A 17,031-nucleotide genomic window follows, 5' to 3' on the forward strand; every position below is an offset into this window, starting at 1 on the left:
GGATGACCATCCGCTGACATCCGATTTGCGTCCGTTCAGTTCTGTTCCTTTTTTTGGAACGGAACAGAACCCTATTTTTCTTCCGTTTAAAAAACGGAACGAATGCAAAGTCAGCGGTGTCATCTGCAATCCCCATAGACATACATTATGTTCGTATATCATCCGCAAACAGATGGGATGATATGCAGACATACGGAGCGGATAACACAAATGTCATCTGTGTCCGTGAAAAAAAAAAAAAGTGCCGGAGCGGAGAAAAAAAATGGAGCGGCCGTGTGAAAGAGGCCTTACTCTGGATTCCACAACAGTGTTTGCTATCTGAATATGGCTTTCTATAGGGCCAACTGGTATTCTATCATCCAATAGTCTTGTACTCCGATACCATTTAATACTTTACCTTTTATTCATTTTTTTTTATTATTGTATTTTTGCCAAATTGATGTTTTATTTCCTAATATGTGCATCTAAAAGGTTGAATTCTTGCCAAATCTAGTACACTGTGCTGTCCTACCATTCATTTTTCTTTCAAAATCTTTAAGTTATGCAAGAGGCGAACATGGACTTCAAAACTTGCAATGAACATTCTGTAAATGCACTTCCCCAGAGCTGTCAGATGCAGTTCAATGGCATTTAGTGTCTCTTAGGAATATTTATCAGAAATGTGCCACCACTTACAGTAATAAGCTAAATAAACCAAAAAAAATATATAGTACTGCTGGGAAGTAGAATTGAATTGTTTTAATGTTTTTAAAGTATTTTGGCAACGTACATGCTCTTAGCTTGACACAAGTGATGTAAAAAATAAAAAATTATATTTAAACTCATAGGACATAATGAATAAGAAGTGCTATACAATACAACCAACTGTTATTGGTCATCATCCATATTTCAAAATAACTCAAAGAAGCTGACTGGATGTTTAGGGTCAACGAGAAACCCAATATATTATTCAAAATATTAGGGCTTAACCACTTTAAGACCGGAAGGATTTGCCCCCTTAAAGCGGAGTTCCGGGCACAAAAACGATTTTTTTTTGTGCCCCTCCGCTAGGTATGCCTCACCTGAAAAGGAATTGGATAGTTATTTTTATTTTTTTTGTTTACTCACCTTTTTATTGAAGATCGTAAATACTCACCTATGACTGCTTCCTCCCTCGGAGCCGCGGCTCACCCCGTCACTTCCTGCCTCGCGATGATTCCTGGGAGCTAAACGTCATAGATCCCAGGAATCAATGCGACAGCACCGGCCCCGCTCGTCATTTCCGGGCGACGCCGCATTCCCCTGCTAAACAGCTTCTAGGCTTGCCCGGAAGCTGTTTGGGAATGCGGCGCCGCACCAGAAGTGACGAGAGGGGCCGGTGCAGTGCATTCTGGGACACGAAGACGCGGAAGAAGACAGAGAAGAGGACCGCGCCGGCTTCAGCTGCCCACAACAGAGATGGAAACGCTGTGGAAGAAATTTTCTAAGTAAGTATTTCTTCTAAAAGGTAAGTGCGAACCGGGACAGATCAGAGGCTAGCCATTGTGGAATGTACTAGCCCTGACTGTCCCGGGGGTATGTTCAGCAAAAAATCGTTTCTCTGCCCGGAATTCCGCTTTAATGACCAGGCCCTATTTTGCGATTGGGCACAGCTTTACTTTGACAATTGCGCGGTCGTGCGATGCTGCACCCAAATAAAATTAATGTCCTTTTTTCCCCACAAATAGAGCTTTCTTTTGGTGGTATTTGATCCCCTGTGCGATTTTTATTTTTTGCGCTATAAACAAAAGAAGAGCGACAATTTTGAAAAAAAACACAATATTTTTCACATTCTGTTATATAACATTCTCAAAAAAAAATTGTAAAACCAAAATTTAACATTTTAGGCCAATTTGTTTTCTGCTACATATTTTTGGTAAAAACAAAAAAAAAAAAAAAAAAAATCGCAGTAAGCGTATTTTGATTGGTTTGCGTCTACAAACTATGGGAAAGATTTATGTCATTTTTATAGTTTTTTTTTACTAGTAATGGCGGCGATTTGCGATTTTATGCGGAACTGCGACATTGCTGCGGACAGATCGGACCCTAACTGACATTTTTGACACTTTTGGGGGGACCAGTGACATTTCTACAGTAATCAGTGCTAAAAATATGCACTGTTACTGTAAAATGACACTAGCAGGGAAGGGGTTAACCCTAGGGGTGATCAAGGGGTTGAATGTGAGCCTAGGGGAGTAATTCTAACTGTGGGGGCGTGGCTTGTGAAATTACCATAGAGACATGTGATCCTATATAAAAGGATCACAGAAGCTCTATGATCATTTCAGGGAGAAGAACGGTCAGCTGTGTTTACAACAGCCGACCGTCCTCCTCTCTCAGCGGGGAGATACTCTCTGTTATTTGGCTTCCTTTGCCATTTGCTTCACTTGTGCACTTTGTTTATCGTTGCACTTTATTTAAGCCTCCGTTTTGGCAAACATATTTTTGCCAACTATTTATTATCTTCACTTCTTGCGCTGAATTTTTTACACTTTTTGCACTTAATTTGCACTTTACCATATTTTTATACCAATGCACCTTATTTTATTCATTGTAAGAGTTTTATGATCTGAATTTGTTAGCATTTGATTATTTCCTTTTTATTATCATTTTACATACCTGATTCCTCTATACAACAATTTATTTGTTCTAAGCTTGTGTTTCAAGGTTCTATATACTCTACGATCTTACCACTATATATTTTTATATTCATTTACTCATTTACTACTGGCAGCGCCATCTACCTCACTTCTGTTTATTACCACTAGAAAATGGCTATCAACTATTTTCATAATCGATTAGTTGGCCTGCATACAGAACGCATTATTTGTTCACATATCAGAAAATACAGTGCAGCACACACACAGCTCAGTACACCGTCCATGCATGTCAGTAAGTGCCTGAGAATTTGTGAGCGTGATGGTGTGTGGAGCAATGTGTCATGGGACATGTAGTCCTGGGTAGGAGAAGGAAGTGAGCGATTCTAAAGGCAGAAGTTCTTTTTACCTTGCTGTATGGGCACTCTATACTATGCTTGTTGGATAGGTGCACTCTGAAGGCAGGAGAAGCCAAAAGTGCCATTGGGGGACCTCAGAAGAGGAGGATCGAGGCTGCTCTGTGCAAAACCATTACACAGAGCAGGTAGTAAGTGCCGGTTCACACTAGGGCGACCTGTGAGGCGACCTGGTCGCCTCACAGGTCGCCTCCCATAGGGAAGCTGCGGACCCGTTCTAATAGGAGCGATACAAGTCGCTCCGACCTAGAAAAAGGGTCCGGAGCTTCTTTGGGGCGACCCGGAGGCGACCGCCATAGACTTCAATGTTATGAAGTCCGTGGCGGCCGCTCCGGGGTAGCGTCGCGCTGCTCGCACCGCGACCTCCGAGGTTGCGGTGCGAGGTAGCGTCGCTGCAATGTGAACCGGCGCTTAGAGACATGATTGTTTAAAAAAATAAAATAAACAAATCCAATGTTTACAATCACATTAGGGGTTTTTTGCAGGGAAGATCAGAATCTGAACTCAGAGAAGGTAGAAGCTGATAGACTAGAAGTAATAGAAAGCATTACAATTCTATTTAAAGTAAAAGTTTACCAGTATTGTGCATTATATTTAAAATGATTATATAAATGCAAAAAAGTCTCAGCCTTCAGTACTACTTTATTGTAAAAGATTAATATTCTTCTCCTTAACCCTTCATATACAGTGCCTTGCAAAAGTATTCAACCCCCTTGGAATTTTTCCTTGTTGCCTCACAACCTGGAATGAACATGGATTGTTTGAGGATGTGCATCATTTAATTTACAGAATATTCCCACAACGTTGCTGCACAATAAAAAAAAAAAATATAAAATTCTTCAAAACAACAAATAGGACAAAAAACAGAAAAAGTCAATGTGCATAACGATTAACCCCCCTAAAGTCAATACCTTGTAGAGCCACCTTTTGCGGCAATCACAGCTCAAAGTTGCTTTGGAGAAGTCTCTATGAGCTTGCCACATCTTACCACTGGGATTTTTGCCCATTCCTCCTTGAAAAACTGCTCCAGCTCCTTCAAGTTGGATGGTTTGTGCTTGTGAACAGTAATCTTTAAGTCTGACCACAGATTTTCTAGTGGATTGAGATCTGGGCTTTGACTAATTTACATGTTTCCCCTTAAACCACTCAAGTATTGCTTTAGCAGTGTGTTTGGGGTCAGTGTCATGCTGGAAGGTGAACCTCCTTCCTGGCCTCAAATCACGCACAGAGTCGTACAGGTTTTGCTCAAGAATATCGCTGTATTTAGCACCATCCATCTTTCCCTCAACTCTGACCAGTTTCCCAGTCCCAGCTGCTGAAAAACATCCCCACAGCATGTTGCTGCCACCACCATGTTTCACTGTAGGGATGGTGTTCTTTGGGTGATGTGATGTGTTGGGTTTGCGCCAGACAGTGTTTTCTTTGATGGTAAAAAAGTTCAATTTTAGTCTCATCAGACCAGAGCACCTTCCTCCATACATTTTGGGAGTCTCCTACATGCCTTTTCGCAAACTCAAAACGTTCCATTTTGTTTTTTGCTGAAAGTAATATCTTTCTTCTGGCCACTCTGCCATAAAGCCCAACTCTATGGAGCGTACGGCTTATTGTCCTCCTATGTACAGATACTCCAGTCTCTGCTGTGGAACTCTGCAGCTCCTCCAGGGTTACCTGAGGTCTCTGTGCTGCCTCTCTGATTAATGCCCTCGTTGCCCGGTCCATGAGTTTTGGTGGGCGGCCGTCTCTTGGCAGGTTTGCTGTTGTGCCATGTTCTTTCCATTTGGTTATGATAGATTTGATGGCGCTCCTGGGGATCATCAAAGATTTGGATATTTTTTTTATAACCTAACCCTGACTTGTACTTCTAAACAACATTGTCCCTTACTTGTTTGGAGAGTTCATTGGTCTTCATGGCAGTGTTTGGCTAGGGGTGCCTCTTGCTTAGGTGTTGCAGCCTCTGGGGCCTTTCAAAAAAGGTGTGTATATGTAATGACAGATCATGTGACACTTAGATTGCACACAAGTGGACTTCATTTCACAAATTATGTGACTTCTGAAGGTAATTGGATGCACCAGAGCTTTTTATGGGCTTCATAATAAAGGGGGTGAATACATACACACATGACAATTTTCTGTTTTCTATTTCTAAAAAATAGTTTTATGTATATATTTTTCTCATTTCACTTCACCAACTTAGACTATTGTGTTCCGAGTCAGCACATAAAATTAAGATTAACAAAAACATTGAACTTAAGGCTGCAATGTAACAGAATAGGTAAAAAGTCAAGGGGGGGTTATACTTTTGCAAGGCACTGTAGCTTCATGTCTCACTCCCTGTTAAAATACACTGTACAGTAAACCCCCTCCATCGCTGGGGACCCACCTGCAATAAGTGAAAATCTGCGAAATAGAAATACCCTATTTAACCACTTGCCGACTGCTCACAGTATATTTACTGCGGCAGTCAGCCCCTCACAGGCAGAGCGACGTAGGTCTACGTCGCTCTGCCTGTGAGGCTCTGGGGAGCGAGCATATGCATAGCACTGATTACTGTAGAAATGTCACTGGTAACCCCAAAAGTGTCAAAAATGTCAGTCAAGGGTCCGATCTGTCCGCCGCAATGTCGCAGTACCGCAAAAAAAAAAAAAATCGCAGATCGCCGCCATTGCGCGTTAAAAAAAAAACAACAAAAATGACAAAAGTCTTTTCCTTTGTTAGTAAACGCGATAACTTTTGCGCAAACCCATCGAAATACGCTTTTTGCGATTTTTTTTTACCAAACATATGTAGCATAAAACAAATTGGCCGAAAATGTTAAAAAATTTTGATTTTTACATTTTTTTGGGGGGAAATTTCATATAAAAAAATGTGAAAAATATTGTTATTTTTGCAAAATTGACGCTCTTTTTTTGTTTATGATCAAAAAAATCGCACAGGTGATCAAATACCACCAAAAGAAAGCTCTGTTTGTGGGAAAAAAAAGGACGTCAAATTCGTTTAGGTACAGCGTCGCATGACCGCGCAATTGTCCGTTAAAGTCACGCAGTGCCGAATCGCAAAATACCCCCTGGTCAGGAAGGGGGTAAAATCTTCCGGGGCTTAAGTGGTTAAAAGCATTTTAAGGTCTTTAAACACACTTTAAAAACAATAGAAACACATTTAAACACATAAAAGATACTGAGAGATAGAGCAAAAGCAATGGAAAACACAAAAATATTGAACAATGATTTAATTAATAAAACAATAGTAATAGGTCTTACAGAGAAAAAAAAAAAGAAAAATACCGGGACCGCGAAAACTGAACCGCGATATAACTGGGGTTTACTGTATATCCTACTTCTGGGTATATTTATTATCATACATATGATGTGTGTGTGTGTATATATATATATATATATATATATATATATATATATATATATATATATATCTTTCACTGTTTTTACAATATAAATAAACCACATTATGACAGGTGATTTAAAAAAAAAAAAAAAAAAAGGACGCCGCTGCTACTAACTGTCTTATGCTGGCCACACGTATACATTTTTAGAAATTTAGTCCATTTTTAAAACATTTTCTATTTCTAGAGCTCTGTCAGAATCGACTTCAGAGAAGATTGTAACTGGACAAGGGTTTTCTTACAGAATGGATTCCTTGGGTATAGTTTTTATACAGCTCTTTACCAATGTGACTGTTATCCATTTTTATCCTCTCTTCCATCACTTTTTTTCTCCCCCTTGCAATAGAACAGGGACATTATAAATCTAGGACAAATTCTGAGTTATGTGTATTTTTCCCTAAAGTATGCTCATTTTTTACACTGAATTCTACGTATTCATCTGAATGGCATGTTTATTTATAACACGAGTGTATTTTATGAGCTTATAAGCAAAGCCCTATTTGCATAGTGCAGAAATGACCCTGCTTTCAGTCTGGTCTGGTTTCATGAATGTCCCAGTGCTATTGTCTACCGGGCACCTTGATCTCACCCTCAAAAAGTTAGACAAATCTGGGTGTCAGGCCCATTAATCAGGGTGGATTTGATTTAAAGAAGAAGTAAACTCTTTGTTTTTTTTTTTTTTTTTTTGTTTCCCTGCAAAGTAAATGCATAATGTGCTAGTATGCATCACATACTAGCATATTATGTGGCACTTACCTGCAACGAAGCCCGCGTTGTCCCCGCTGCCAGCGCATCCATCTGCGCCCGTTTTCCTTCCGGGTCTGCGGACTCGGGCTGTATTACTGGCATGCGCGCAGGAGCCGCTGGTCACAGCACAGGACTCTGAAGAAACAGCACGGGTGGCCGTTTCTTCAGAGCGCATGCGCCGATGATGTCATCGGCTGCATGCAATGTAAATATCTCCTAAACGGTGCAAGTTTATGAGATATTTACAGTACCTTTAGGTAAAAGTTATAAAAGTGGGTTTACAACCACTTTAAATTACTAGTAGAAAGGCTTGATTTAAATCATAATTTTTAAATAGCAACTGTTATCTCTGTCCTGCAGCGGCTCCTCCTCAGACCCGCTGTTGACTCACCGACAGTCCCATTCACTTTAATGGGACAGCTGTTGATGCAGCAGTGACAACAAGTTGAGGGACATGGCGGCAGCAGGTGAGTGGATGCCCACTAACAGGCGCTGCCATGATGGACCTGAAATGACCGGTACTATTTAAATGTAAGGACTTCTTGCTGGTAGTTAACATTTAATATATGCAAACAAAATGAAGGTTCCTATTTAGAATAATAAGGGGACAGCAATATCAAAACCAATTTAATCATACAGTTTGTAGTGTACATAGATTTGTAAAACAATGGAATAAGGAATATTCCTGAACTTTGTTTTATCTCATGGTTACTGTGAAATTGTGTGAATGCATCAATGCAGTGCATGTTATCTCAGCTTGAAGAGCTTGGATTCATTGAATGAGTTTACCAAAAATGTAAATATTGCAGAATATACAGCCCCATTCAACATAACTAAGCACCATTTCATGCTGAATAAACTAAATTATTAAAGTATCTGAAATGGAAACCTATAGTCAGATTTTCTTTTTACTTCATACATATACAATTACACAGGGATGGAGACATATAAATTATATGTTTCATTTCAAGTCCCACTTCTCCTTCTCTCCTCAACTCTCATTTTATTAAAATAAATTTGATAAAAATAAAAAAAATCTGTTTTAAATAAAAGAAAAAAAAATCTGATTTAAAAACAAAACAACATTTTTTTTATTTATTAAATTTTTAAAAAATCATTGATTTTTATCCACACTGCCATTTATACTGATGCTCGGATTTGGTATCTTTCTCCTGCAAACTCTGTTAGAGTGGTTCTAAAGTCAAAAAGTTTTTTTTACCTTAAAAGAGTTGTTCACCTTTGGTAACAAGTTACACCCGTATTTTACAGAAGAGCACCTGCCTGCACCCCTCCAATCCCCTGCTGTGACAGTGGGCGGGGGATCTTCTCCCCGCACCTGCTGTCACAATTATAAAGAGCGCACCTGTGTAGGGCTTTGCCCACAGGTTTTATTATTCATTCACAGTGATCTGTAAGGCCCCTTTCACACTATCCGTCCGTCGGACGGACTCCACTTTTCTCAGAGGGGGATCGATCAGCCGATCCCCCGCTGAGCAGGAGAATGACAGCTGTTCTCTGCACTGTGTGCGGAGATACAGCTGTCACAGCCCCATAGATCGCTATGGGGAATCGGATGGGAACGGACCGTCGGTCCGTTCTCATCCGATCCGATCCGCTGGACGGATGGAAAATAGGGTTTCCATCCGTCCAGATTTGACGGATCGGATCGGTTGTCAGCGGACATGTCTCCGCTGACACCCGATGCCCCATAGAGATGCATGGGGGGACCGCTCAGATCCGCCAAAATAACAGACAGGCAGATGCCTGTGTGAAAGAGGCCTAAATGAAGGAAATACAATTATCACCTGCCACTGTGGCAGATGGCTTGTAGTTCTCAATGAACTGTAAGGGCGCTGGTGAGCTGGAACTAGAGAGCACCTGCCCAGTAGTTTATATACATCGGCCGGACGGGAAGTGGTTAACCTTAGGTCACTTAAGCTGACAGACGACCACACAATGTAGTTGAATAAAAGGCGGGTAAATCTTATACTGTGTAAGGGGTTCTTTACTGTTTAAGCAGCAAGGATGTGGAACTCCCTTCCACAGTTGGTGGCGATTGTAGATAATTTCAAAAAACTTTGATGGGTTTCTTAGCTAACGCAATGTACAGGGATATGGAAAATGGTAGGGACGTAATGTGACATTACACTGTATAGGCTAAACACGAATCGAGAGCAGAGATGACCAGTCGTGTTTAGGACCCTGCTGGGTAATCTGATTTGTGGTCGCATACTGCATTCTATAGAGGTCCGAGCTTACAGTAGAAACATCTTTCATTATAAGTTATAAATCTAGCTCATTAATGACAACTTTAGTAGATGTACACACTAAACAAATCCCTGCTCTGCTCAATGACACCAGTCTTGATTTTACAGTCGCTTGGCTTAGACCTTTTGAAGACGGTGTTTTTTATACACTTAGAAGAAATCCACACTGCAGGCAAAGTTACAAACTGGCCACAACCAGCTTATTGCTATTTCAGCGTCTGAAAAGTATAATCAGCAGTATCAGCAATCAATAACTCCGGCAGCTTCCACATCAACAAAACACAGCACATAAAAGTAAATCATAGCCTGTCTGGCTTCCACTACGCATGCAACTTCCATTCTAGAAGGAAACTAAAACATCCAGGTCCCCGAACAAACAGCAGCGCTTACTTACAAAGCTGCTGCCGCACAGTTTCTCTCTGTAGAGCAACATGAGCTAGCTTCCCTAAAATTTGAGAGTCAGACAATTGTGAAGACTACTGCCTAATTTATTATCCATCACACAAGAATGCGACCAGTATAAGAAAAAAGAAACTAGCTTAAATGCCATAGTCAGTTCCAATACTAGATAAATAAAACAGTTTGATATACTATATAAAAACCGAAGAACACAATAGTACATCAGAATAGAAAACCGGAAATAAAACCCCATATTGGGAGAGCTTGGTAGGGATAAACATCTAATGATAACCAAACCAAAGTATCTGTGCTCTTTTGCCTTGCGGTGTTCAAATGATAAAACACAAAAAAGTGAACTGGGCATAGGGTAGAGCAGCCTTTCTCATCCTTTCCAACACAGAGGAACCTTTGAAATAATTTTCAGGTCTCAGGGAATCCCTGCTAAAAATGACTATATTTAGAACTCATGATAAATTAGTGTGATGGTCAGTGGGATGAATGCTCCTTACACTTGGACACTGGGAGGAATTATCTTCTTCCAGATAGCTAAAACGATTAATGGTGTCAGGGGGAATTTATCTGAGAGGCAGAAATTGCTCATTGCTCAAGGAACCCCTAACAACCTCTGGAGGAACCCTAGGGTTCCACTGAACCCTGGGTGAGAACCACTGGTGTAGAGGGTATGTTTTTTAATAGTTAAAAACAATCAGGAAGGGGGAGGGGATTTACTAAAAATAGTGCCGACAATCATGGCAACCAATCAGCTTCTAACCTTCATTTTCAAAGCTTAACCACTTAAGCCCCGGAAGATTTTACCCCCTTCCTGACCAGGGGGTATTTTGCGATTCGGCACTGCGTGACTTTAACGGACAATTGCGCGGTCGTGCGACGCTGTACCTAAACGAATTTGACGTCCTTTTTTTCCCACAAACAGAGCTTTCTTTTGGTGGTATTTGATCACCTGTGCGATTTTTTGATCACGCGCTATAAACAAAAAAAGAGCATCAATTTTGCAAAAATAACAATATTTTTCACATTTTTTTATATGAAATTCCCCCCAAAAAAAAAGTAAAAATCAAAATTTTTTAAAATTTTCGGCCAATTTGTTTTATGCTACATATGTTTGGTAAAAAAAAAAAAAAATCGCAAAAAGCGTATTTTGATTGGTTTGCGCAAAAGTTATCGCGTTTACTAACAAAGGGAAAGATTTTTGTCATTTTTGTTGTTTTTTTTTTTAACGCGTAATGGCGGCGATCTGCGATTTTTTTTGCGGTACTGCGACATTGGGGCGGACAGATCGGACCCTTGACTGACATTTGTGACACTTTTGGGGTTACCAGTGACATTTCTACAGTAATCAGTGCTATACATATGCACTGTTACTGTAAAAATACACTGGTTGTGAAGGGGTTAACTTTATTTGGAAGGGAGGGGCTGTGTGTATCCCTAGGGGCGTGCTTTCTACTGTGATTGGCTGTGGCTTGAGCTGTAAGGACACTGATCAACGGATCTACATACTAGATCCGTTTTATCAGTGTCTTTACAGCGAGGAGAATGACAGGCAGCTTGTTTACACAAGCTGCCTGACATTCTCCCTCTCCCCCGCCGATCGCCGAGTGACCGGCGGACATCGGGTCCGCTGGTCACACGCGCGGGGGGGTCCGTGACCACGCGGGAGCGCGCCTCCGGGGGCGCGCGCTCGCTCCCTAGCTCCCTAGACCCTCACAAGCTAGTGACGTAGCCCTACGTCACTTTGCCTGTGAGGGGCTGACTGCCGACGTAGATCGGCGTTAGGCAGTCGGCAAGTGGTTAAAGAGGAAGTAAACCCTCTTCTGCAACTTTTACCTATAGGTAAGCCTATGATAAGGTTTACCTATAGGTACTGTAAATATCTCCTAAACATGTACCGTTTAGGAGATATTTACCTTACATGCAGCCAGTGACATCACTGGTGCATGCGCTCTGAAGGAACGGCCGCTGGTGCTTCAGAGCCCTATGCCGTGACCGTCGGCTCCCGCGCACGTGCGCGGGAGTGCCGTCACCACGGCTCCGGCCAATCAGATGGCCGGATGGCGCGATCCTGGAAGACGGGTGACTGAACGTGTCGCCCGTCATAGAGGTAAGCGGGTGGCACGGCGGGGGCTCGCTCTAAGCTAAGTATTTCATAATGAGCTAGTATGCGATGCATACTAGCTCATTATGTGTTTCTCTTTCAGGTTGAAAAAAAAAAATAATACATTTTGGGTTTACAACCTCTTTAACTGAACAAGCTGAGGATATAGAAGCTGATTGATTACTATGTACAGCTGCTCCAGATTCTGTTGGCTTCAGTTTTGGTATATTACACTCAAAGGATTTATTGGCAGTTGACTTATCCCTTTCAGGCCAGGTTCACACTGCTCCAACAAGAAAGTCCCATGACTTCCCATCGGTCTTTGCCCTGCAACATCGGTCAGACTTTAATGAACAGGATCTGACTTGACATGAGTGTAACTTGAGTCTGGTATGACTATTTTTTTCAATACATTTTGCAGTGCTAGTATTTCCTCTGAGCACAAGTCACATGTCACAAGTTGGATCAGTGAAGATGTTCATCCAAGTTGCATACGACTTACATTAATTTCTTTGGACTGAAATTGGACAGAAGTCTGACCAAAGTAGTGCAGGAACCTTTTGCAAAGTCAGTTAAGACAACTCTCATAGGGAAACATTGATTTTTACATGTCATGCGATTTGTGCTCTCAAAGTCGGAGCAATTGTCACACCAGTGTGAATCGGGCCTCCAAGAGACACTCCCAACTCACTTGAGTCTACATCAAGAACAGACATCAAGCACAGGATGTATCAGTATTCATAGACTAATGTTAGCAACTATGGCCACTAAACTTCAGTGACCCCATTTTATCTAATAAAGTAGCAAGATTTCCTGATTTACTGTATATTCCTAACACCGTATATGGCTCATCATATTGTGCTGTGCCAAAAGGGTGCCAACACTAAGTCTGTTATTCCACTTGGGTTCACACAAATAAGTTGGATGGCACTGCTTTCTTTCAGTGAGATCTGTAAGCACTTTGGAGCTTAAGGTGGTTTTACACTTTGGGATTCAAGTTTTAGAGTTAAAGTGGAATTCCAGTCTATGTCTAAGCCTAAAACTGCTCCCACCCCTCTTCAAACTGGTATTCTAACTACCCTGTAGAAGAAAGATGCTTATACTTACCTATTCTTCACACATGATCTCCCCTTGCGGCTGACTTCATGGGAGAGGAGAGATCGCTAACAAGGGATGCAAAGCCTAGTGACGTCACCCATAGATTTACTATGGGGCATCCATGTTGACTATCCTTCCTCTACCCTGAAGATGATTCTGGGAGACGATCATGTGACCAGACCAGAGCGTATAAGCACCTTCCTTCTACATTGTAGTTAGAATAGCGCAAGGGTGGTAGAAGCAGTTTTAGGTTTACTCATATACACTGGAATTACACTTTAAAAGAAGTAGAAGTCCAGTCAAATCCTATCTAAACTTAAACCTGCTCCCACTTCAATTTTATGCCTTATATGAACTATCCTGTACAGGAAAGATGTGCATTCTTACCTATTCTGAGGATGTTCCAATCACATGATTGGCTCCCAGCGCCGATGGAGGGACAGCCCACAATGGATGCTCCATAGTAAGTCTATAGGTGATGTCACTGCATAGGTATTGCAACTGTTGTCAGTTATCTCTCCTTTTCACTGAAGCCGGCCGCTGGGGATATCACATGACCGGACTGGCTCACCCTCAAAATAGATAGGTATACACATCTTTCCTCTACAGGGTAGTAAGTATAGGGCTTAGCATGAGGGTGGGAGCAGGTTTAAGTTTCAAAAATATTTGAATGGACTTCTTCTTTAGGTTAAGTATTAAAAGGGCAAGTATTAGGGGTGGAAGGTAGAGAGGTAAAGGTAAGAGTAAAGCATAGGAGGGCTCATTCGTGTTCACTTTAACATAGTTAAAATTATGGGAGCTGCAGGATTTATATTTGTTTTAGGGTTCCAAAAACTCAAACCTATATTATACCAGCACAGATCTCTTGGCATCAACACCTAACATAACGAATTTGGGCTGATAAAACGCCAATACTGCAAGAGAAGCTTCTCATATTCTGCACTGTGTAAGCTGTGCTGTCAATCCCTTTGGTGGAAAGGAGAAGGGGCACAGACATCTAGATTGCCCATTTACTTCTATACAATTGCAACAACAGTAGATGTTTACTTTAAAATAGGAGTCTCCAAACTTTATAAACAAATGGTCAATTTACTGCCCTTCAAAATTTAGGGGAGGGGTGCACTGTGGCCAGGAAAATTAGAAAATGTCCTGGTGTCTGAAGGAGTAAACAATGGCCCATTTTGATGTTTGGGGAGAAATAGTGCGCCATCATTGGTGTCAATGGGAGGAACAGTGCGCCATCATTGAAGTCAATGGGAGGAACAGTGCACCATCATTGATGTTAATGGGAGGAACAGTGCACCATCAGATGTAAATGGGAGGAACAGTGCACCATCAGATGTCAATGGGAGGAACAGTGCACCATCAGATGTCAATGGGAGGAACAGTGCGCCATCATTGATGTCAATGGGAGGAACAGTGCGCCATCACTGGTGTCAATGTGAAGAATAATGCCCTAAGGGCCAGATAAAAGCAAGCAAAGGGCCACTTCTGGCTCCCAGGCTGCAGTTTGGAGACCACTGCTTTAAAGCACTGAAGTCAATGTATGAAAAAGGACACCGACAAGAAAAATTAGTTGTTACACATACCAATTGCAAACTGTCATTTCTGCAGTGAAAAACCGGTTGTAATGGGCAACAACCAATTTTCTTCTTGCCCACTTTTTGTAAATAAGCCCCCCATAATTTGTGCTTTAAATAGACTAGGTTTCAGAAGATTATCAATCAATTACAAAGGAGTAATGATAGCGGAGCATGGTGCTCTTACCTTGTGCTAGTTATATCTCCTTTAGCCGTGGGATCCAAGCTGGCCTCTTCTGTCTGCTGTGTTTGCTTGTTATTTTCGTCATGGTCTTTCCTTCTTAACACTCCCTTCAGTTGCGGACTTGAGGCCCCCACAGCCTCTTCAGAGTCACTGTCCGTCCCTATTTGTGAACCTGAGGTATGTGCCAGGCACTTAGAAGAGTTGGAGTGTCTTTGCTCCTGTCTGTCTTTTTCCAGTAATAAAACAGGGGGAGTTTCAATCAACACCTCTTTAGCAGACACTGCACACTCTCGTCTCTCTAAATGACCAATCTCTTTGGACTTTAATAAACTATAGGAAGCATTTATTACTTTACCCGGTGAGCGAACAGTTGTTAAACTTTCCAAACTGTCCTCCCTTGTATCATCACAGCTACCACAACACACGCATGAATTAATTAAGCAGTTTGTGGCTGCTAAGCTAAGTTTGTGGGCCTCATCCCCTTCATGACTTGTTAAAGGGTCTGAAGAAAGAGGGGAGTGACTGCAGGCTAAATCCGGAGAAGTTTCCGGAGACGCTGAAGTTGTACATGATTTGGGATTGAAGATTACAGTTGCCGAAATTTTCATTCCGCCAGTTCTGTTAGCGATCATTTCCGCCGTCTCTGCATCGTCACCATTCACATCCCAGCCATTGAGGTATACCTGTGAATCTGCCATCTCTAAACAACTACAAGAGTTTTGGAGAGTAGCACTTGACATGAGTATTTTAGTTCCATCAATGTTGTTGTTATTGCTTATATCACTTTCTGTTTCCTTCAATGGATCAATATGGTCCATATCCCCATTTTGTACAAGTGTGTCTTGGCACAGAGAAGTCTGCTTAGGGTTATAGCAGGAATTGTTGACCCAAGCACTTGTATTTTCCGCGGTTCTTCTTCTAGAAAGCCCATCCAAGGCTCCATCAAGATCTTCCATGAAGAACACCCTATCCTCATCTTCGAGTTGGTCTCTAGGGCGTCTGCTTGGTGAGGCCTCGGTGCTGGAGCTAGCCCTGTGAGCAGGTGACTGACAGACACTTGGTGGAGAAAGTAAAGAGGACATTTCATCGCCAACTCTATGGACCATCATATTAAGCTGCTCCAGCTCCTGCTCATCATACTGCATAGAGCAAGCCAATTCTACCTCTGTGCTCTCAGTTTTTGATGAAAGTGGTTCTTCTGAGGGTAAGGCAGCAATTAAGACAGGAGAGATTGCTCTGGGCACTTCTGGGTCAGTCCGGACAGGAAACTCCATATCTTGTGATATGCAAAGGTTCCGCTCTAGAGTATGCAGCTCTTCTTCTGTTAATGTCTGAAGAAGATCTCTGTATGAATGTGAAAAAGAAAAGCAGCAATTACTAAAGAGAACTAAAATTAACTGGCCATGCAAGGTAACTGTCACCTTTAAAAATGTTATGATAGTCTAAATACACAATTTCTCTCACTATTTTCTTTGAAAAGACAATACAATTGCAGGAATTGACATTAAGTATATGCGAGACCTAGCAGAAAATAGTTTTTATGTTTTTTTTTTCCCCTCAAAGCATTTAATACATTTTACTAAACCACTCAACTCAAAATTACAGGTTTAATGGACTCAAATTCTTAACCTGTTTCCACTGAAACATACCACTTTACTTCCCTTTGAATATTCATCAATCATCCATAACATTATGACCAATAACCTTTCAAGTGATTAATATTAATTATCTCATGACAATATCACCTGAAAGTAGGTGGGATATATTAAGCAGCACGTGAACAAGTTGTCGCTGAAGTTGATGTATTGAAAGCAGAAAAAATGGGTCTAAGAATCTCAGCAAATTTGACAAGGGTCAAATTGTAATAACTAGATGACTGGGTCAGAGCAACGCCAAAACTGCAGCTCTTGTGGGATGTTCCGAGCCTGCAGTGAGCAGGACCTACCAAAAGAGCTCAAAAGGAAGAAAACTAGTGACAGAGTCATGAGCAGCAAAGGCTCAATGATGCACATGAGAAGCAAAGGTTTGCCTGTGTAGTCCAATTCAATAGAAGAGCTACTTTAGCTCAAAGCTGCTTAAAAAAGTTAATGCACCTGCAATGTCTACTTTTCAAAAATATTCCAGAAATCACCACAGATCTCACACGCCTAACACACACCATTTGCATTGCTATGTTATGGGTTATCTCCAAACACTGGAAAGAAGCTTTTATACC

The 17,031-nt window shown here is 41.4% G+C and overlaps 1 protein-coding gene across 2 annotated transcripts in view; it reads right to left on the reverse strand.

Moving 5' to 3' along the window:
* Nucleotides 1-17,031, reverse strand: part of ZFYVE28 (zinc finger FYVE-type containing 28) — a 393,202-nt gene that overhangs the window by 99,205 nt on the left and 276,966 nt on the right. For both annotated transcript variants that reach the window (XM_082244014.1, XM_082244013.1), the window contains exon 8: nt 14,820-16,160. In XM_082244014.1, the coding sequence (XP_082100140.1) occupies nt 14,820-16,160 (1,341 nt within the window). The remainder of the gene's footprint in view (nt 1-14,819; nt 16,161-17,031) is intronic.

The sequence above is a fragment of the Pelophylax lessonae genome, assembly GCF_965119305.1.
Source record: "Pelophylax lessonae genome assembly, chromosome: 1".
NCBI classification, from domain to species: domain Eukaryota; kingdom Metazoa; phylum Chordata; class Amphibia; order Anura; family Ranidae; genus Pelophylax; species Pelophylax lessonae.